The sequence below is a fragment of the Periplaneta americana genome, chromosome 7 (assembly GCF_040183065.1).
Source record: "Periplaneta americana isolate PAMFEO1 chromosome 7, P.americana_PAMFEO1_priV1, whole genome shotgun sequence".
In the NCBI taxonomy this organism is placed as follows: Eukaryota; Metazoa; Arthropoda; class Insecta; order Blattodea; family Blattidae; genus Periplaneta; species Periplaneta americana.
The window spans coordinates 154,917,767-154,940,415 of NC_091123.1; the positions used below are offsets into that span (position 1 = coordinate 154,917,767).

A 22,649-nucleotide genomic window follows, 5' to 3' on the forward strand; every position below is an offset into this window, starting at 1 on the left:
GTAGTGATTATTTGTAAGGAACTTATACACTACTTATAAACGAACCATTCATTGTGTAAGCATAAGACAGTTAATCGTATGTATAATAGTTTTTATTACTAAGACCATAATACAGTGAATGGCTATTGACAAAAAAGGATTCAGTTTATTCAAAATGGCCTTGAGTTGAAGTGGGTGATGTCATCTAGTGATATGCTGGATGGCGGAAGTTAATGCATGAATTGGCAGGTCGTGTGTCAGCAAGGCAGTGTAACTCGAGAATGTGAAGTGATAGAATGTTCGCAATGTGTCAAACGATTCGTAACAAACAAGCTACAATAACAATCGAGCAACAATTCGCAATTGACAAGTTAAATTGGAAAAATTCTCGAGTGCAGTAGAGGGAAGTGAAAAAATTCTCAATGTCGAGTCATATGCAGTGCAAATGGGAGCAGATGTATAAGCAACGGATAGCAAATGATAGAGCATGATGGTTACTATAGCAACCAACATGTTACTCTCAGTGCATACAAGATGACTACTCCCAGGAGTTCCAGCACAGTGAAGGTATACCGGGTTTTCAGGGTATCTGGAAAGAAGAGATGTTGAGGTTTACCTTAACAACAGTTCTGTCAGTGACATATTCATGCATAAAACTTGCGGCTGTGTCTCAGATACAACCTAACGTGATTTTGTAAGAGCTTGTGTAAAGTGGGATTGAATATAGACCTAAGGGGAATTTTTAATTGGATCTATTTCGTTACCTGATATGCCACCACATCATCGTCATTGTAGTGATGGTAGTGACAGCCTACCTAAGAATTTGGCTGTCTCTGTTTGTCATCTACTTTCATAGTATAATTTTTATTCATAACCGAGATTAAATCAATGAGTCAATATTTGTGTGATTTTTATGCAGTATTTTCTGTATTTTAGCAAGGCTCTTTAGTGCTGAATTACCTGTGAAGTTAACTTGGGAATTCTCTATTTTTCATTGCTTTTGAATAGTGGCTTGGTTTCTGTGGGAATACTTTATCTTTACTTTCTTTAATAATTTGTGTGTTTGATTCGAAAATAATGAGCTGGTTTGGTACTGTTCATAACTTGTAGTGCTGACATAGAGTATATCAATGTAGTGTAGCATTAATAGCTTGGGGCTGAGCATCAAGGCTTAATGTTCATTAGTATTCTGCTGTGTTATAGTTGTATTTTGTGCTTGTCTTATTTTCGTTAATGTCGTCAGAGTCATCAGTGTGCTACATATTGATACAAGTAGACATTATACTTGAGTGAATACCTGAAAAGAGACATGTTTCATTGTTTTCGTTTTCATTCTCTCCTAAATAATATATGTGAAAAATTTCAGTTTCATTGTTTTCGTTTTCATTTTCTCCTCAATAATATATGTGAAAAATTTCAATCTGTTGACATTAACATTATCGTGTTCATGAATATCAATTCTTTGATAATGTGTGTAGCACATAAAAGTGACTGACCAAACTCGAAACACATCCAGAATGTTAATGCATCAGTATTGGAATTTTCTTATACCGAAATGTTAGCTCCTTCAGGTAAATAGTCCTTAACCTCCTCAGTCCTAGCGTCTCTTATGGGCTACATTAAACAGTTCTTTTTTTTTTTTAAATCTGCTAATCTTGTTTTAAATTTTCTTGGAACTAGTTGATGATGATTAGAAGAAAATCGAAAAAAAAAAATCGAAAGAGATTTGGGAGGACAAATTTAAAAGGTACGCAAAACGCGTCCTTGCAAGGGGTTGGGGGCTGTACAAAACTAAATATGTGAGCTCCAAGCCTGTTGGCCACTTGTCTCACTCCGGGTCACGCTGCTCCACTGAAGGAGCTCTAGAAAATTTTGAAGGGGAAGCCGAAATTGGACGTAACCTCTTATGTACCACATACGCGAGGGGGACGGAGATTTGATCAAGTGATCACGGAACGGGGCGAGGAGGAGTGATTAGAAGAGATGGCAGCACCACTTAAATATGAATTCAACCAAATTACGTAATTAATTTACATACCAGCCACACACACTCCAACATGGCTGTTTCTGAAAAAGGAGGAGGTTGAACGTATGCATGTAGGTGGATTGTTAATAATATTAAAAAATAAATAAGTATTATATTGAATGGGTTAAATAAAACATTGTTCTCTCTGATGGCATAATCAGATTCGTACTTTCAAATTTTCACACATTACTAAAACTGAGGGTCTTCTATGGGAGACGTCAAGCTTTTAGATTTTAAAGTGAAAATTGTTATTTTTTATCACATATTATAAAATAAAACTGAATATTTAATCAGAGTTAATGTAATTAATTTACTATACATTGAGTCCAAGTTCTCCTATAGGATACATCAATTTTGAGTTAATTTCATTACGTGAATTTTTTTTTCCTAATATTTTCATCAATACACAGTCCATTTGCAACACTAGTCTATATTAAAATTTCATAGATGTCTGAATCCCAAAATTTTCCCCATGACTGAGGAGGTTAAATTGGATGTAATTGTACCAAAAACTAATAGAATGAGTCACTTCGATGAAAGTTAAATACTGTATGGTGAATAAATGTTATTTACTGTTATCATAATTAGAGTTCGTTGTTTTTAGCATTTATAATTAAAATTATAATTTTCAGCAGTATAGTAGTATATTTGCTTCCTCGAAATTCAAGGCTGCCTCTTGACAAACTTTAACAGTCAATTTGATTTACGACATTATTAAGGAATAAATTTATATAGAGATAGGATTAATACACTGTGACCACCAATCATGGTATACTTCAGTCTTCAATCTTTCCCATAAAAGATGTAAACATTTAGTTGGAACAGGTAAACATCTATTGATAGAAATAAGTTTGCTGACCCTGGGCCTTTGCACAAGGAAAACATAAGTGGGGTGCAAAACAAAGAGAAAACATGCCAAAATAAAGGCTGATCCACAATAAACCGGGAAAGAGAACCAGAATGAGAAGGAGAAGTGGAGGACAATGAACGTGAAGATTTTTGATTCACAGTAAACCGAGAATGGAAACAGCTATGCATATCAATAAAGGTACAGTCACACGTCGCTACTTTTGCAGCACTGCAGTACAAAAAATTGCACAACTCTCGTACTGCGACGTGTGAACAACGGTGCAACCCGAAAAGTAGCGGCTGCCGAACCTGCTGCCTGCTACTTTTTCATGCTGCGCGCAGCTTAGAAGTAGCGACGTGTGAACAGGGTTCTCAGGGTTGCAGCCTCAGCATTTTTGATATCGGTTTTGTTGAAACTTTTGCTGCGGTTGCGACCAGTGTTGCCACCCAAATGTGCCAATGATACTTTTATTGTTTGGATATATTTTAATGTAAGATATGATGAAAAAAAATTATTTGGAACAGTTACTAAATGCACAACACAATCTGAGTATATTTGCTGACGATAATTCATTTTTAAAATTTTCCGTAGCGTAGTTTCAAACAGCAGGGTTCCCAACATTGATTACGTGAATATGCTGTTGGTTATCATTTAAGTATATAGGCGTTTTTAAAAGCTTTATAGTAAAAATAATGACAATTTCTGAATACAAGTTAGGACAGAAAAGCAAATAATAGATAAGTAAGCTTTTGCATGAGTTTCTTAATAATGCGAACATTACCACAAAATGTGTATTGAGAAGTCAACACAGAGATGGCAGCGCGCTACTTTTGGCTTCCATGTGAACACGACATGCAACTTTTGCAGCTGCAGTACAAAAGTTGCACAGCAAAAGTAGCGATGTGTGACCGTACCTTAAGTATATCAGTAACAATATGTAAAGTCGATATTACGCATTCTGATATTATTTGTGTATAATTGACCAATGGCATTCTCTCATGAGTACAAGCCAGCCAACATGAACATAGGTTAACCATCTTCAAAATTTATGCAGGGAATATTTAAGAATTCAATTCAGGTGGTAGTCTGGTCACATATACATGTAGCACATACAGAAAGTTATTCTACTGAATTTCTGGGTTAGTTACAAGCAATGAATGGAGAAGAAATTGTCACGGCCTCCTTGCTACAAAATATATGATGACCACATAACTTTTTGATGGCAAGAGAATGAATCTAGTAGGCTGTGTTGGGAAACTAGAACAGCAAAGTTAAAACTTGGCCAATCTTCCCGTTCCAGGGCTCCAGCAAGCTTCTTGTTAATTGTGAATGCTTACATTTAAATACATTTATTTTAACAATATTTCCATTCTCGTTTCCGTTTCCGGTTTATTGTGGACCAGTCTTCAGCTGGTTGAAGCGAAATTTCAGTATCCTTTGAATAGTATGTTACTAAGAGGAGAAAATATGCGATACCTATTTAATTTAATTTATTTGTTAAATAAAAAAATCCTAAGAGAGGAATTACATGATTGAGCGGCCTTTTGTGATAAAATTCGATACATCCATCAGATAACCTTCCTACAATAATTCATGTATTCCACACAATGAAGTAGGCTTGTAGAAGCATACAGTACTACTCCCAGTAGTTTGCTTTAGTATGGTACATCTTAAAGCAGTCTCCTGTAAATATTCTGATATAAATGTACTATAATGTACTATTGTGCGGCCTTGTCAGTGTAGGATATTTCTCTGCCTGCACAAACCTTACATGTATATGTTGAGCTCATAACAATTTGAATCTCAAATCTATTCGTTCTGAGTTTCACTAACAAGTGCTTCATTTTTTATAGACTGAATTGAAACTGCAAATGTTTTGCATTCGTTATTGACTATTTATTATTCATCTTGATTCAATTAAAAGTTATTATTATTGTGATGCACCGAAGTACATATGATATTTCCATGCAGGAATTCTGAATTACCATATGATGGATGTGTGGAGTGGAGAAAGATTTTCTCCTGCACTGGGACTCAAACCTGGATTTTCAGCTCTACGTGCTGATGCTTTTATCCACTAAGCTGTCCACACCTGTGGAATAACGGTCAGCGCGTCTGTCCGCAAAACCAGGTGGCCCGAGTTCGATTCCCGGTCGGGGCATGTTACGTAGTTGAGGTTTTGCCGGGGTTTTCCCTCAACCCAATATAAACAAATGCTGGGTAACTTTTGGTGCTGGACCCCGGACTCATTTCACCGGCATTATCATCTTCATCTCATTCAGATGCTAAATAACCGAAGATGTTGATAAAGCGTAGTAAAATAATCTACTACTCCACTAAGCCACACTGGATTCCAGTTCCGATGCCGGATTGAATCCTCTCAGTTTAAATTTCACCTCTTAATTTCACTTTAGTGGCCAACCCTCATGTACTCTGTTGGAGATGTGTGACAGTGGCACAATGTCCAACACGCTATGTGCAGAGGTGCACTCATTATGAGTGAATAAGTGGCCGGGATTCGAAGGAATGAGCACCGTCTTAAATTACGAAGTGATTATTTACACATATATTACTGTGATGTACCGAAGTATGTATGATATTTCCGTACAGGAATTCTGCATTACCATATGATAAAGGATGGGTGGAGCAGAGAAAAGCAAAAGCAAAATCCGGCATCGGAACTGGAATCCGGTGTTGCTTAGTGGGTAAAAGTATCAGCACGTAGAGCTGAAAACCCAGGTTCGAGTCTGGTGTCAGAGAGAATTTTTCTATTTCACCCATCCTTCATCAATTAAAAGTGTCAAGAGTTTTCTGTGGAAGACATTAATACACATTCATTTACTATGTTTAGCATATTTTGGACTTGAAAAAAAATTAAAAGTCATGAATTCAAGATATACATACAGTATGAAGGGCTCTTAGATTTCTATGTATTAAATCAGAGACTTTCTTTTATAAATCTAATGACTGAAGCCTGGTGCTAACAAACAATAAAAGATTCATGTTGTTATTGCAGTTAGTTTTAATGGAGCAAATTTGTTGAATTTTACCAATGTTTTCCTTGGTTGGCTGAAATTGGCTGTCATTGTTTTGATAATACAGTATTGCCATGTTGGGCACAAAGTGTTAAATATAGTACAGTGAAACCTCTTTGAAAGACCACTCCTATTAAGAGACTGCCCCGCTTAGAAACAATGTAAAACCCATAAAAAGGAATTTTTACCTCCAGCTAAGGACTAGCCCTCTCCCTGACCACCAATTAGTCATTGAATAGCTGTTGAAGTACAGTATTATAATTTTACAATGCAGTAGTTTAGTGCAGTAAATAAATTCTGAGAACTTTAAAATGTAATGTACTGTATCTTCAAAGTTAAAATAAAATTTGACGACGACGTTAACTATTCATGCTAAATGTCCGATCCTGTAACCTTTTATATAAGGAACGTGGGAATTTCTAGCGAGAAAGAGGTTGTTGTTAAGGGTTGTGATTGCTGCACACAGCCTTCAGGGTCTGACTGCTGATTACCTATACGGTATTTGCTCCCTTGTTTAACAGTTTCATTGTTTCTGGCATTGTGTAAAGTTGTTACGAGTAAAAACATGTTCAGTAAAATAAGAAGTGTATTATCGATTGAGGATCGAGTCAGAGTGATTTGCGAAAGTAAAAGTGGTTTTTCTGAAAGAAAATTAGTGGAAAAATTTTAATGTGACAGACAATACTCACATTAATTCAGTTTTAAAATCAAAGGAAAAAATTATAACTTAGTGGAATTTCATTAAAGCCTTTGTGACTGGGGAACTTATAAATGGGCTTCTTAATTTGTTGAAGGAGAGTTTAGAGAATTAAACTGTATAAAAAATGTTATAAAATTACGCAGAATTCAGTTTATGATTTTCTAAAGCAGACATAATGAGAGTAGTGGTATTCAGTCTTTTTTGCTAGCATACCCCCAAAATGCATCTTTTTTTATCTTCGCACCCCCAAACTGCATTGTAATTATATGAGAAATAACGAAAAACAATGAAAATATGTAAACAGCAATAATTAATCAACATATATAATAAAATGTCAGCATTTTTACATACGTAGTTAGTGGGATGTGTACCTCTTTAGACAACCCTTTGTACCCCTGGGGGTACTCGTATCATAGATTGAATACCACTGACTTAGAGGATAAAATTCTGTACACACCTTATTATCATTAACTGTATATTCAAAATTCTTTTATTTTATATATGTGTAGTAGTTTAACTCATTATTTGTGCAGAAAAAAAAATTCTCCCCCTATTAAGCAACCATCCCTCTAAAAGACCAATTTTACGTGGAACTATCAGTGGTCGTTTAATACAGGTTTCACTGTATTATTTATTCTTTATATTAAAATCTATTCCTTCACAGCATCATGGCAGGTAGAAAATATAAATCAAACACTCTTAGCAATGAGTTTGTTGAATGGAAGTCAAATATTTAAAAAAGACAAGTGTAGCTGTAAAATTTACTTGATCAAGATATTAGGCCTTCATACAGAAATAAACAGTCACCTAATCGTATGCTGGGTAGTATGTATGAAATTATTTATATTATTTATTTTATTTTATTATTTAATGTACCAAAGTACATATGATATTTCCATGCAGATATTGTGTCATATGATGAAAGAATAATGGAATGGAGAAAAACTCTCTCCGGCGCCGGGATTTGAACCCGCGTTTTCAGCTCTACGTGCTGATGCTTTATCCACTAAGCCACACTGGATATCCACCCCAGCGTCGGACAGAATCGTCGGATCCCGGCCAACTAGTCACTCATAACAAGTGCACCTCAGCACATGTGTGGACTTCAGTCCTACGTTCATAGACATCTATGATGTAGTGCAGAGGGCGGCCACCAGAGGGAACCCAAGAGTTGGAACTTAAACTGAGACGATTCTGTCCGACGCCAGGGTGAGTATCCGGTGTGGCTTAGTGGATAAAGCATCAGCACGTAGAGCTGAAAACCTGGGTTCAAATCCCGGCGCCGGAGAGAGTTTTTCTCCGTTCCATTACTCTTTCATCATATGTATGAAATTACTTATCAGTATTTTCATCTTTCATTGCTAGTAACTCTCCAGGCTAATAGGATTTATTGCTGACTTTGAAATACAGTATATTAGATAAATTGGCATCCCCAATTTGAACCGTAGTAGTTGAAAAAACATAGAAATACAGAATGTTTACATACTGTATTTCATTTGATTTGCCCAAGCAGATGACAAGAAACCCAGGCGGACAAGTCTACAAGTACTCTTACCAAAACTTCCCTCCAGTGAATCTCTTAACTATAGTCCGAGCTCTCCAGGTAATTTTTCATGTTTTTATATGATCAGTTATAGTGTACTAGAGTTCATCTTTGAGTATTAGTGTTTTTGATAGGACTAACAAGTGGTTTTTTTTCTCAGTTTATGTTTGTGTGCGTGTGTGTGTGTTTTGTTAAGTTCAGACAATAAATCCTGTAGTCGTGCAACCCTTCAGATAATGCTATAAGAACAGTTAAAACACTTGTAGCACTTTAAAATTTCAGATTTATTCCTTATGATGCTGTATACTGTATTAATTTATTAATGTGTGTTCTCTTCAGCCAGATTGAAGAAAACTGAAGTTGTGGTTTATTATTAGGGAGCGGATTTTTATGTGCTAAAAATTTAAATATATTTATTTTTTATGTGCTAAAAAGTACGAAAATATTTGCTAAAAATTAAAAAAATATTTCTTTTAAATATGACAAAAATACTTTACTTAGCTTGGAAAAAAAAATGTTACTAGGTACTCACCCACCTCATTTGAGTGCTAGTAGTTGGCCGAGAATTGCAGTGAACTACAAAAGTCATCTCCAAATTCTCCATCACAAATGCATGCCGATTATCTCTGAACAACGACTTATACTGTAAAAACGATCTTTCCATATCACAGGACGTCAGACGTGCATATTTAAAGAGAGGAATGTCACAAACACAAACACCGTCAATTTCACCTACCCTCCAATACTTGGGCAACTTTACACATTTTTTTATATCCACTGTTTTTCCCAAACACATTCTGGAATTTGTCCCTTAATACTTGTACTTCTGAACCTGGTAGCGAGTCTAGTTTAATTTCCACGGCACGCACCTCCTTGTTTCAGACAACAGGTTTTTGGATGTATCGAGTTTTTTTTATGGTGTCTCATAAAAAGCTTAGATTTGCTAATAGGAAAGCCAAATCGTTTTTTAAACAACCATCTTTCAGTATATCTTGAAGGATATCGATTGACGAAGCCTGATAACAGGGAATCACAAGAAGTATTGCCTTACTTGATGGACATGAATGAGAGGCGAGAGATTTGTTTAAATTAAATAATGTTCATACCTGAGCTCTTATCTGTTGTGTTTCACAAACAAAGCGTGGAATGAAATCATCTTCAGCAACAATAAACATTTCTGATTATGTGTTGCAAGATCTCCCCTCCTTGTCCATGTTAATTTATTATCTAATAATAACACTGATATGCTGCCTAGCAGTTCTCAGAACTTGAGGCGATACTATTACAAAAATGGATCACGGATACACACACAGCGGTTTGAAACACGAAGCAACCAAGAATTCTTAAAAAGATAAAGTACTTCTGACAAGGGAAGGATTTCGGCTCGAAAAGGAATTTTTTGTTAAAAATTTGTACAGACGCTTACCTCACAATGGTGATGAAGACCGTAAAAGCATTCATTTGTGTAACTCTCCGTTTGGTTGATATTGGTCAATACACTTCTTTAAAAATGTGTGTCCTACATGAGGATTCTCTACAAAATGCATGAAACAGCATGGAGCAGAGCAATAAGCACAACACGCAGAAGCAACACCTGAACAATCTTCTGAACCACACTCCAGTGCTGAAAAATCAAATGCCATCTGAATTACATTTTTGAAGTCCGAGACTTGTTCACGATTCACGTAACCAGCTGATTGCCAGGAATATTGAAGCATAGGGCGGTGTACTGGAGCATACAACTGGTTATGAATAACAGAGTGCATTTTCATTATAAACAGTCGATTTCTCAAGTTAAGTTCTGGATTCTCAGCAAGAGTGCTTATGTAATCTGTTATCCTCCGAGTATATATTTTATACTGTCTAAGGAAATAGATATTCAGAGGCTGGATATATTTAGTTTTTTAGGTGGAATGATCATACATTCCATGTCCTAGCCTTGGAATGATCCATTTGTTAAGGTTGCGTCCTTGTGCGCATTCACTGACTCACACAACAATGTACACTTTTGATTAGCTGCAATATTTTCAGACAGAACGTTGGAGAAAAATGTTCTTAAATGGGCTTTAGACATTTTAGCACTCGCACTAGCTTCTAGGCTAGGCTAGGCTTACAGGTAAGGTGTCCCATCCCCTTAACTTGTGCAGTGCTCTCCCCACCCCTCAACTTGTACAGTGCTCTAACAGACAAACCACACATTACACAAATGAATGCTTTTGGGAGCTTTATAGAGATGTAAATATGGGCCTGTATACAAATTTTGGATACGAAATTCCTGTTTGAGCCGAAACCCTTCCCTTGTGAGTGACATAATTGATTTAGTTTTAAAATATTTAAAAGTTCTTGTAAAAAAATTATTTAAGCAAAAAAACTCCAAGATTTATGTGTTTATAATAGATTTCCTGAAAATATGTATTTACATAATTTTTTTGTGAAAATATGTGTTTTTATGTGAAATAAAATTCGGGTTTTAAACTTGAAACTTCATGTTCGGAATTTTTTACTTTGTTAATTGTGTTTTATCACACGCAAAAATAATATTTAATTACATAGGAATCCGCTCCTTACTTATTATAGAGAGGGAAGTGGGACAAACGAAAGTATAGATGAGGAGGTGAGACCTGGCATGTGAGCTATATGAGAAGGGAAAGAATGAGCCAACAGAAAGAGAATTTGTTTCATGATGATTAATATTATATGAATCTACCGACATGGAAGTTCGTCTCAGACTTAAACCTATCTTCCCCTTCCATACCCATTGGTGATATAGTCACATGATTAGGTCACAGGACAGGTCTTGCCTCCTCCACTGTACATAGATTAGTGTATGAAGATAATGAATGTTATTTGAAGCTTTGGTATTTAGTTGCCAAGGCCAACAAGTTCTGTCGTCCAGAGTCACAGTGATAAAAACCCACATACAAGTAAAACAGACATACTTCGTCCAGTCACGCAATTTGGAACAAAGTTCAATAATTCAGTATAGTAAATTTTCATTATCGTGTCATTAATGACTTCTGTGCTAGTATTTATTTAGATATTTCACTTATCATAAAACCTATAACTTTAGAATGTATTTCTGAAGCTTGTTTAGTAAGCTGGATAGTTTGTCCATTTTTAGACCTGAGGTACTTCTTATGTGTTTACAGTTTGATTTATTAAAACATGTGGGAGACTTTTTTTTTTTTTTGGTGTTACTTCTGAAATTAATGTGCACAATTTTTGGCATTGATATTACTGAATAAGATGTACACACGTTAATTTCACAAATTACATCATTACAACACAAACACATTTTGTTATTTTTTGGGAAGTTGTAGATTAATATTTGAATGGTGAATTTGCAAAACGACTTACGTCCTTAGAAGCAGTTTTGAGAAAATTAAAGAAAACTGTTTTTAGCCTCGCTGAACCATATATTGCTACAATATAATTTTTTATATGTAAGAGATATGTAAGAGAAATAGTTTTAGTATAAAAATTCATACTTTTGTAATCTTCTTCAAATTAATTATCTTCAGGACTTAAGTTGTTCTGCAAATTAACTTCAATCATAATTGTTAGGTTACTGACACATAAACATGTTAAACTAGATGTTTTTTATACCAAATCATAAAATAACCTTATTGCAATTGTTGAACAACATTATTTTGAACAACTTGTTAATCACAAGAGCGCAGACCTCTGATGGAGAAAAGTATGATATGATGTTGAAGAAATGTTTCTAAGCACTTATTGCCATTAAGAATTTAATTAGTGTGTTGGTCTTATTTTGTCTCGGACAACAACCACGTTCTTTAGTATACTGGATGGGACACAGTTATTGAAATAGTGTGCAGGAGAAGATTACATACCTCATTAAGACTTTTCTTGGCCTGTCCCTCATGGTAGACACAAAAGGACATTTCACTAGTTTTCATGTTGTGCACAGAGAAAGCTGGGACGGTAAGCTGGCGATAGTAGTACATATCCTGAACTGGTGTTTAGGCAAGCATACATCTTTCATGTAGTCAAATGTGAAAGCAAAAAAATCCTCTCTCTCGATGCTTAACTTGGCTTCACTTTCGAATACTTTTTACTTCAGCTACAAGTTTAGCAGGATTACTGAGCATATTGCTTTTCATTTTCAGACTCTGTTTTTCAAACGTAATAAATTTTCTCACTAAAGAATTACCATTGACAACAGACAAAAAACATTTTGTTCGCTGATTGTATGATTAAAACTACATTCAGTACTTGACAGGCAAAACAACGTAAGTCAGGACTAAAGTCGTTTTACCCCTTAACCAAACATTCTGCTGCTAAGAAAAACGATACAAAAGTCGTGGATTAAAGTCATTCTGCTACTAAACAATGCCCTTGCACACAGTAACATAATCATGCTCTCAACTCAAAACCCCCAAAATGTGGACTTAAGTCCTTTTGCAAATTCACCATTCATTTATTTTAGGTGTGCTTGGTGTCGAGGGGTACCGTACATTGCCAGAGATTGATTCCAGACTTTTTGCATTGCCATGCTGAGAATAGTAACCTATGTGATTCTTACTCTTTGGACAATTCCATCACATAATAATTGCACACTTGGTACATTTTTGTTCACTTGTTGAGCTCTTAATTTCTACATGATTAACATTGAATAACGTTATTAGTCGTTCACAACACTGTACTATTATTAAATTATTACACCCGCAAACCACTTATGCTCCTAACATGACATTGAACAATGAAATATTTTGACAGATTTTCAGGAGTGAAACCTTCTCATATAAATCTCCAAGAAATGGTCTACTGTGAGAGTGTATCATGCCTAATAAAAAATCCCTGTAATTGAGCAAGCTGAATTGTATTCAGTGTTGCCAACAGTTCATATAATCCCGCTAGATGGCTTTCGAAAACCCGCGATTTCCTAACAAAAATCTCTAGATTTAATACGTATTTATTATTCAATTTCATAATAATAATAAAATAAGTGTTTTAGCGCACAAGTTTAACTTTCGCAGATGCTGGTCAATGAAGCTTTCGTTTTGGCACAGTGTAAGGCATTCAATTTTATACGCATGCAATTAGTATTGATAAGGAACATGTAATTTAAAAATCACTCACTCAAATTAGCAGCTCCTCTGCATCATCTCCATCTGAACCTTCTAACGCAGGAATATAATACTGTGACTGTGAGGTCCCCGGGGTAGTAAGTTATTCCTAGCCTGTCCACTTTCATTTTTGTACGTAGTCAAGGTACCTATTTTCTCCAAAACTTCTGGTGGTACCTGATAATTCTTGCAACACTTATTCACATGATCCAGACCTGCCCGTATTGTCAGAATTGCATCCATTAATTCTGTCCCCATCCGTTTTCGTAGACTTCACGGCATTCATCATACTAAAAAATATCCTTTTCACTTGAGCATTAGACCAAGAAAACAATAAGATCAAGCAATTCTTGAAAAAGATATAAATTAGATGCGTTCCTGTAAATGGCTACTTCGCTCCAGAATTCAATTGTGTTTGTCTTTATGTTACACTTCACTTAGCCACACTTTACGAAACCGTTGCTGATCTTGAGGCCCCACTTCTCAATTATTTACGGATAAATAGCACAGAGAAAGGTTTAACGATATTGTACCGGTATATTTATAAAACGAGTAATAGTTAACACTGTCATGGTACACGTCTTACACAAATAATATTCTTTAAGCAATTGAATTTAGTCTGTATGTAATTTCTAATATATTATATTATTAAAGTCTTTGTTCATCATGTGAAGTACTAGTGCACGGCGACAGCAGATGTTCGATATTTAACGTTTAATTAGAATGCCACCACATTTACATTTTTTTATTGTCCGATTGTTAGGATCGATCGGTATTAAACTTGCAAAAACAACAATAACGCTAATATGAATATTTTCTTTTCAGAAACTTCAAAGATTAAAAACCGCTAGTATTCCCGCTAAGTGGGATAATATAATTTTACCCGCGATACCGTTAAGCTAGATTTAGCGGGAAAACCGCTGAATTGGCAACACTGATTGTATTGTACAAGTAACAATGTTGAAGTGTATCACTAGTTAACTATCATTCAAACTACTCATGCCGTAGGTGGAGAAAACTGGCTATTCTTTGTCCATGTCATGATCACGTGATTTTGTGACGTCTGACTCTGACATGTGTCTTTTCTTGTAAAATTTGTTGGATGTTTCTACAAACTATCGTTCTCTGTATATATTGTCTTACAGTAAGATATTTATGTATTTACACTGCAGTGAACAACAGTACTATTTCCGCGAGTTTTACAGTTACCGTAAAGTGGGGTAACTTTGAACGCCGAGGTGACTTTGAACAGTAATTTAGCGCCTTTCTAAATTAAATGCTGTGCCCAATTGCGATAAAACTGTTTTAGTTGTCAATAAACTAGTTCAGTTCTTTCGCAATAGGGTACTGCATTTAATTTAGAAAGGCGCTAAATTACTGTTCAAAGTCACCTCGGCGTTCAAAGTCACCCCACTTTACAGTACTTTAAAATAAATAAAATGCAGATGTTTAGGTTAAATACAACGAATTAGGTCTTTTTAGGTTCTGACAAGCAAAATAGATAATTTTAGGTCCTAACCTATAAAATTTAAGTATGTTATTCGTTGATACTGATACATAAAACGAAAAAGAAAAGTGATATTTCTAGAGTAACGAGATAGCAACAGAATAGGTTCGAACCTAAGAATCCCGGGCTTGTTTATATGTGAATGAAAGAATCAAGACTCGTCTATCCAAAAGTGTTGTTAATGTTATTCCCAAAATAAAATTGTACCATTGTTTAAACAAGAACCCAAAAACAGTAGCTAGTGTAATACTCTCCCTAATTTTACAGACTTTCAACTGCTTGCTATAATTAAACCATAAAAGATGGATCGGCATATACTGTAAGTGAAGTATGTTAATAAATGCGACCTTTTAAAAAATGCAATCCGTTTTGATCCATTTCTTACAGTTTTTGTTTGGCTTCACAACTGTTATGCTAAGAGCATTATGCAATAACCTTAACAACTGCAAATGTGTGATGTCATGCACAGATAAACACTGTCAACAGGAATCAATCACACAGAATATATGAGATTAAAGGAAAACGTGAAGAGAAAGATAGTTCCTGATCTAGTAATAATGTATTCCAACTAAGAAAGACTATCCCGAAGATATACAGCCTTGGACAAAAAAAATGACCGATCTCCTGTAAGGGAGAATTTGTTTAAATCCACTTTGGGCAGTGCCTGGTTCACTCGACTAGGGAAAGGATGTTTATTTTCTACCTAATTTACTCCTTGAATATATCTTCGTTATAGATTATTCATAACACTTGCCTATAAACAGACAGACAAACAAACAAACAAAACAAAGAACAGAGCGAAATCGGCATAAGAAATTCCTTCCCATGTAAACCTAAGCTCTCCTGGAAATAACCGATGTCTTTCGAAGGAGACTTAGCATATGACAGCCGATCATTTTTTTTTCTTAAGACTGTACATGGAATTAACATCAATTTTAATTCAAAGGTAAAATTATTTTAATACAACACCTAATATTTAATGTTATTCAATGTTAATTCTGGAGCCAAATTTCCCTAATAATTTTTTTACAATTTTTTTGCAGTACTTGTGTGTTCCATTTTTTTTTTTTTTTCATTTAATTTATTGGAAAGACAGAAAAGAAGTTGTAGCACAAGAAGCAATCCACATCAGAATTTTGTTCTTTATGCAATTGAAATTAGTTTTCTTGAGTCAAAATAATCTCGTCCTTATTGGTCAAGTGATTTCCAAAATATGAGAGTTCAAACTCATCTGTGGATGACAACCCTTTGCAAAGTTTTTGTCCCAGAATGAGAATGTTGCATACATAATTTACTGGTTGATCATTTCTCTCCCCTGTAGACAAATCTCTCTATAAGTCAATTTCTTTGCAGGTGGTCATCTGCCTTAAAAGTGAATGTTGATTAGTCATTGCTATCTTCTAGGGTTCAGTACATTTATAGCAGAGATAGAGCACAGTTCATTAAAATAAATTTTATCTTCACTGATAAAATCCAGAGAGTAAGAGATCAAAAATTGTATTAAGGGGAATCTGTACACCGAATTTTGAAAAAAAAAAAAAAAAAAAAAAAATGGTTTTTGTCGTTTTTCAGTAGACTAATATGTGTAAAATGATACAATTTTATTTCTTCTAATTGTCAGCTTTTAGCCTTATCTTCAGCAAAAATATTGTAGTAATTCTTAATGCAAAAAATGTTATCAATGAAAAAAAAAATTGTCAATCGTTCAGTGGAATTTTAAATTTATTAAGCCGATTCTATACGTAAAAGTATGTTACATATGCCCTATTTTTCCTAAATTTGTATCTTTGTTACTTCTGAGAAAAGTGCTCCCAAAATTGAGGAATTTAACATTGCATGATATGGAAACTTTGACATCATTTTTCTGCACTTATTTTTGTGACATTGGTGCACTTTTCTCAGAAAGTATTGTACCCAGAAGGATGAAATTAATATACATTATCAGTGTGATGGCATTTTACACAGTAGGTTAAAAAAATTAAGATTACAGTAGAACCTCTATTATCTGTGGTAATGAAGGGGATGGACTGAACGGTTAATCGAAAAATCAGATAATCCGTACCATAAAATATTTTCATAAATAAAGTGCATAATATTTACATGTTAGGCCTATAGTTTCGTAATTTCACCATGGTGTTGTGTTTAACATGCTAGTTAGTGGATCAGAAATTCACTAATTTAAGTCTGGTTATTAGTGACAGGTTTTAAGGGCTAACGGAACTCCTTGTGATGGTTGTCTGCCGAAAGATAGGATTAGAGGTCTCGTGTTGTAGATTTACACACTCGTACGTTATACAATTTACCTTTATTTTTATTAAATCGCACACAGTTGTAACGCCAATCTCGTATTCTGATTCGATATGAGATAAAGTTTCTGCTTTCCCAAATCTCTCAATTATTTTCTCTTTTTTATACTTAGCACAATACGTTTTCTTTCGACACCCATGAAAGATATTTTACATATGTTATACAGAACGACCATTTCAACAGTAGAACAAGAACTGAATTGTACACGGGTTTTGCAATTGTGTGGAAGTTCTTGGGGTCATTTCCTTGAAAGCAGGTAGTGACTATTTTATAAGTTGGGGAAAACACCCCTCCAATAAGTAACTGTATAGGACTTTATATTTTGTCCTGTAAAAAGAGAGAGAGAGAGAGAGAGAGAGGGAGAGAGGGAGGGAGGGAGGGAGGGAGGGAGGGAGGGAGGGAGAGAGAGAGAGAGAGTCGGATAATCCCCCATCTGTTAATAGGGTGATGGATAATCGGGGTTCTCCTGTATCTCTATCTTCAGCAAAAATAAAACATAATTTGTAGTAATTCTTAATGCAAAAAATGTTATGAATGAAAAAAAAATTTTTTTTTGCCAATCCCTCAATGGAATTTTAAATTTATTTAACCGGTTGTATACATAAAGGTATGTTACATATGCCCTATTTTTCTATATTTGTATCTTTTATAATTTCTTAGAAAAGTGCGCTCAAAATTGAGGAATTTGACATTGTAAAATATGGAAGAAAAGTCTTAATGCATAATTATTTTAAGTTTGTAATACACTTTATGTATTGCAGCAACTTTGTACGTACTTAAGAATTAGTAACTAGTTACATTGAAAAATGTTACAAAGTTATAACAGTTGTAGTAGTTAGCAGTGTATAGAATACAGATTGGAAATGGAATGAGTTTAGGAACGAATTGGAGCTTTGAATGTCTCAGTCCCAGTCAGCCTATGAAGTTATTGAAAGGTATTGAAACAGTAATCATTTTTATTGCACAGTCAATTTTGATGGTATTCTTTGTCTTGAATTTATGAAATGAACAACTGGTTCCTTCTCTGATTTAATGTCTTCTTTTAGCCTACAAATCTGTTGTGTTTGTGTAGTTTTTATAGTGTTCAGTCAGTAAGTGCTTGGCTAATTTAATTTCGCAAGGATAACACAAGCGTAGTTTTTCTTTATCAGCAAGAGCTATGGTAAGTCCAGAGTTAATGTTATTCTTACAACTGATATTGATATTTCGTGTTTATTTATACTGAAATAAGTACATAGAGGATAAAAAAATCTGAAATGTCCGTATTAGGAAAGCTTGTGTTTGGGTGGTTCCATCTAATACAAGAAATACAAAAGCTAATACGCAGAAATATTACCAATATATAAAAACTAAAAAACAAAAAATAATAACACAAAGAAAACTTTATACATAAAATCAATTTAAATGTAATTTATAAGCAGATGTATAATTTTTTATTGTGCTTTGTAACGAAAAATGTTGAAAATTCAAGGTGCATTTTGATTATGGAATTACATAATTCTGGTCCTAGACTAATATTGTGTTTTAAACATGCTGTTGTGAAAAATATTTTGCTCTCTTTTTGATAAATTAACATTATGTCTAGTATTGTAAATATAAGAAAGATTTTGATTATTTTTTTTTTGTAAAGAACTGAGAGGATCTAAAGAAATTTTTTATATTCCATCCGGCGCAATAATAATGTCACATTGTATGGTGGATTGAAAAAACTGCACGTAAAAATACTAATGGATAAAAAAGAAGACGAAGGATGACAAATTTATCAAATTCATGAATTGAATACTCCTCGGAATAAGGGTCTAAGTACATATATCCTTATTTTGGAGGGTATTCAATTGTTTTGTGTAATCTGTTGCATAGGTAAGGAATATGAATATACCTTCTTGATGCTGATCAATGATGATGCTTAGATATTTCAAAGAAAGATATTGATATTGACAATTAAAAACAGAAGAACCACAATTTATGTACTTATTACTAAACTTGAATTACTAATATGATTCAAAGGTTGTTGACCAATAGATATTAAAGAGAAAGGGGTTAATGTAATTTTTTTATTATTTAACGAGAGAATATTAAAATCAAGCCACTCTTTAACTATATTTATATTTGTGTTAGCATCTTTATAAACTTCATCCCAGGAATAACCATTAAATATCACCTCTGTATCGTCTACATATAAATATATGGAGGAATTATTATTTTTAAAATCTAGATTTAATACACCACTAATGTAAATTAAAAATAAAATAGATTCTAAAATCGTTCTTTTGGAACACGATATGGGACAGGATGGGAGAAAATTTGTGTTCGTCAAATAACTTTTTGTACTGGAGACCAAAGTTCAACCCTACAAGTCCAGGGTGATATTTGTGATATGTGAAGATAGTGCTATGATACACTACTTCAGGACAGTCACTTGTCTTCTGCCATTTCTACTTTTTCTTCATAATACATCATTGTCATCTATATGACTGATGCAGAAAGAATTACTGTAGAATATCGTCTCCATGTGACCAACACCATAGTATTCCTTAATTAAATAAATTTCATAAGACAAGCAATGGAATCCGAGATAGTGTACTTGAAGAATCAACTGTAAAAGTTTGTAACTGTTTGAAATTTCAGCCACTAAATTAATGGTGTAGTATGGTGGACCAAAATTAATTTTTTCCCATAAACAAGGACAATTTTTCACGTATCTTGTGCGTAGATAATTTATTTTGACATTATGTTGAACATGTTCGTGTATGTACCATTAAGGGCAGTGACAATAAGGTCTTTTGACAACATTTTCCTTTTCCCCCACTTCAGTTTTTCTTTTCATGTCCGAATTGCCCCTAACTAAATATTAAAGCAAGACTGATAGGAGTTTCTTGTGGTACAAGAAGGGTAAATATTGTTTTAACATATGTGATTAATTTTTTAATATCATAAGCTAGTTGTTAATACTTCAACTTCATAAGCTCCTTTCTTGAAACATTGCAAGAGACTCTAAAATTTGAGACTTTTTCAATGAGAATATGTTCTTTACTGGAGAGACTGTATAAAATTATGCATGAAGTGCTCCTGCCTGATTGCTTTAATAGCTGAGCTGCTCAAATTATACAGGATGTCCCTCTAAAGTTTTACTCAATTTGAAATTACTTTATATATATATATATATATATATATATATATATATATATATATATATAATTAGGGAGCGGATTTTTATGTGCTAAAAATTTAAATATATTTATTTTTATGTGCTAAAAAGTACGAAAATATTTGCTAAAAATAAAAAATATATATATATATTTTTTTTAAATATGACAAAAATACCTTACTTAGCTTGAAAAAAGTGTTACTAGGTACTCACCAATCATACTTGAGTATCAGTTACTAGTAGTTGTCCGAGAATTGCAGTGAACAACAAAGGTCATTTCCAAATTCTCCATCACAAATGCATGCCCATTATCTCTGAACAACGACATACTGTGAAAACGATATTTCCACATCACAGGACGTCAGACGTGCATATTTAGAGAGAGGAATGTCACAAACACATATACCATCAATTTCACCTACAGGCACACCCTCCAATACTTGAGCAACTTTACACATTTTTTTATATCCACTGTTTTGCCGTGAATGCACATGTGAAGCAGTGGCAATGTGCTTGTTTCCAGACAAATGTTGGGTTACCTGAGAGCTCTGATCTGCACTTATTGATTTACCACATGGTTGGCAAAATAATACTTTTCCGTCGATAGTAAAAATGTTTTTAAATTCATCTACATATTGCTGTAGACGCGATCTTAAACTCGAGTTGATTTTAGGCATGTTAAGAGGCGTCTTAACGTAAAAAAAATGTTTCTAGCTGCTGACTGACAATGTCGGAGAAGAGCTTCCTAGCAACGCCACCACGTCTACACTACGCAGCTTATGCTTATGGTCCGATGACGGGGAATCACAAGAAGATGTATTTCCTCACTTCATAGGCATGAACGAGAGGCGAGAGATTTGTTTAAATAAAATAATGTTTATACCTGAGCTCTTATATGTTGTGTTTCACAAACAAAGCGTGGAATGAAATCATCTTCAGCAACAGTAAACATTCCAAATTATGTGTTGCAAAATCTCTCCGTCTTGTCCATGTTAATTTATTCTCATATAATGACACTGATATGCTACCTAGCAGTTCGCAGAATTTGAGGCGATACTATTACAAAAATGGATCACGGATACACCACACAGCCCATAGAAACACGAAGCAACCAAGAATTCTTAAAAAGATAATGTATTTCTGAGTAATATAATTAATTTAGTTTTAAAATATTTAAAAGTTCACGTAAAAAAAATTATTTAAGTAAAAGAAACTCCAAGATTTATGTGTTTATAATAGATTTCCTGAAAATATGTATTTACATAAATTTTCTGTGAATATATGTGTTTTTATGCGAAAAAAAATTCGGGTTTTAAACTTGAAACTTGACATTCGGAATTTTTAACTTTGTTAATTGTGTTTTATCACACGCAAGAAAAATATTTAATTACATAGGAATCCGCTCCTTATATATAATATACCGGTATATAAAGTTGGTCATTAAGCATCCGAATTCAGTATTTCATCATGCTAAGCAACATTGTTCTGGAAACCCATGTGTGATAGAATGGAATTAGCTTTTTTTCAGTGAATGCCATGCATATGCTTAACACTGCATGGCTTATATTCTGGCCATAGCAGCTATCAGAAAATAAGTTCAGGTGTTTCACACTCTCTGAAACACAATATTGTACAGGAACTTAGCTCGTAGGCATTTTTCTTACATTCATGATAAATAAACACTATGTATGGATCTTCCAGTTTTCAGTTTTACATTGGCTGCATTTGGTTTTTCAACTCATTCTTTCACTTGAATTTTCATTGATATGAGAGTTTTTGTTTATTTTATTTTATTTTAAATTTAGATCTTCGTGACAGAACAAGTTTCCGTCTGAGATCTTATGAAACGAAAATGCTTCCTGTAAAAATAATATTTGACAGTTGATTCTGGCTACATGCTTATGCATTAATTTTCCATACTAGCAAACATCTAGCATTGAGTTTCTTTTCCTGCATAGTGAGAAAATTTTACAGAGAAAATCTTGACATGTTTAGCTATAATTTTCTTAATTTCATTAGATAGAAATAATATTTAGGGAATATTTTACATGCTTATCTTGTGGCATCTTTCCATGAAGAAGAATGAGAGGAGATTGCAGTTTATGTCCATTTATTTATTATGCAAACTATAGAAAGCTTTTTTTTTTCATATTACTTTCTTGTGAGATCCTCTTATAATATGATGCCAAAAGCTTGAACCCTGTTTCTTCTCTTGGTTTTCCATACATTTTTATAAAGAAACATACAAATTAGACTTGGTTACTTTCTGTTCCGAAATGAATTAAATTCATACGAAAATTTTGACTAAATACCATTTTGTGTATCTTTTTTTCAAAGACTGATTAATTTTAAATATAATAATTATATTTCATATGTATCATTTTCCGATTAAATTCACTCATTCACTTTTAGTTTGTTTCTTCAGGGGTAGCAGACTTGCTAAAAAAAATAAAAATAAAAAAAA

General features: G+C 33.9%; 1 protein-coding gene across 6 annotated transcripts in view; it reads left to right on the forward strand.

Annotated features, from left to right (window-relative positions):
• Nucleotides 1-22,649, forward strand: part of Orp8 (Oxysterol-binding protein-related protein 8) — a 127,967-nt gene that overhangs the window by 44,687 nt on the left and 60,631 nt on the right. For 4 of the 6 annotated variants that reach the window (XM_069831684.1, XM_069831680.1, XM_069831681.1 and 1 more), the window contains one exon: nt 8,104-8,193. The exons of the other annotated variants lie outside the window; for them this stretch is intronic. In XM_069831684.1, coding sequence (XP_069687785.1) covers nt 8,104-8,193 — 90 coding nt within the window. The remainder of the gene's footprint in view (nt 1-8,103; nt 8,194-22,649) is intronic. 6 annotated transcript variants of the gene reach the window in all.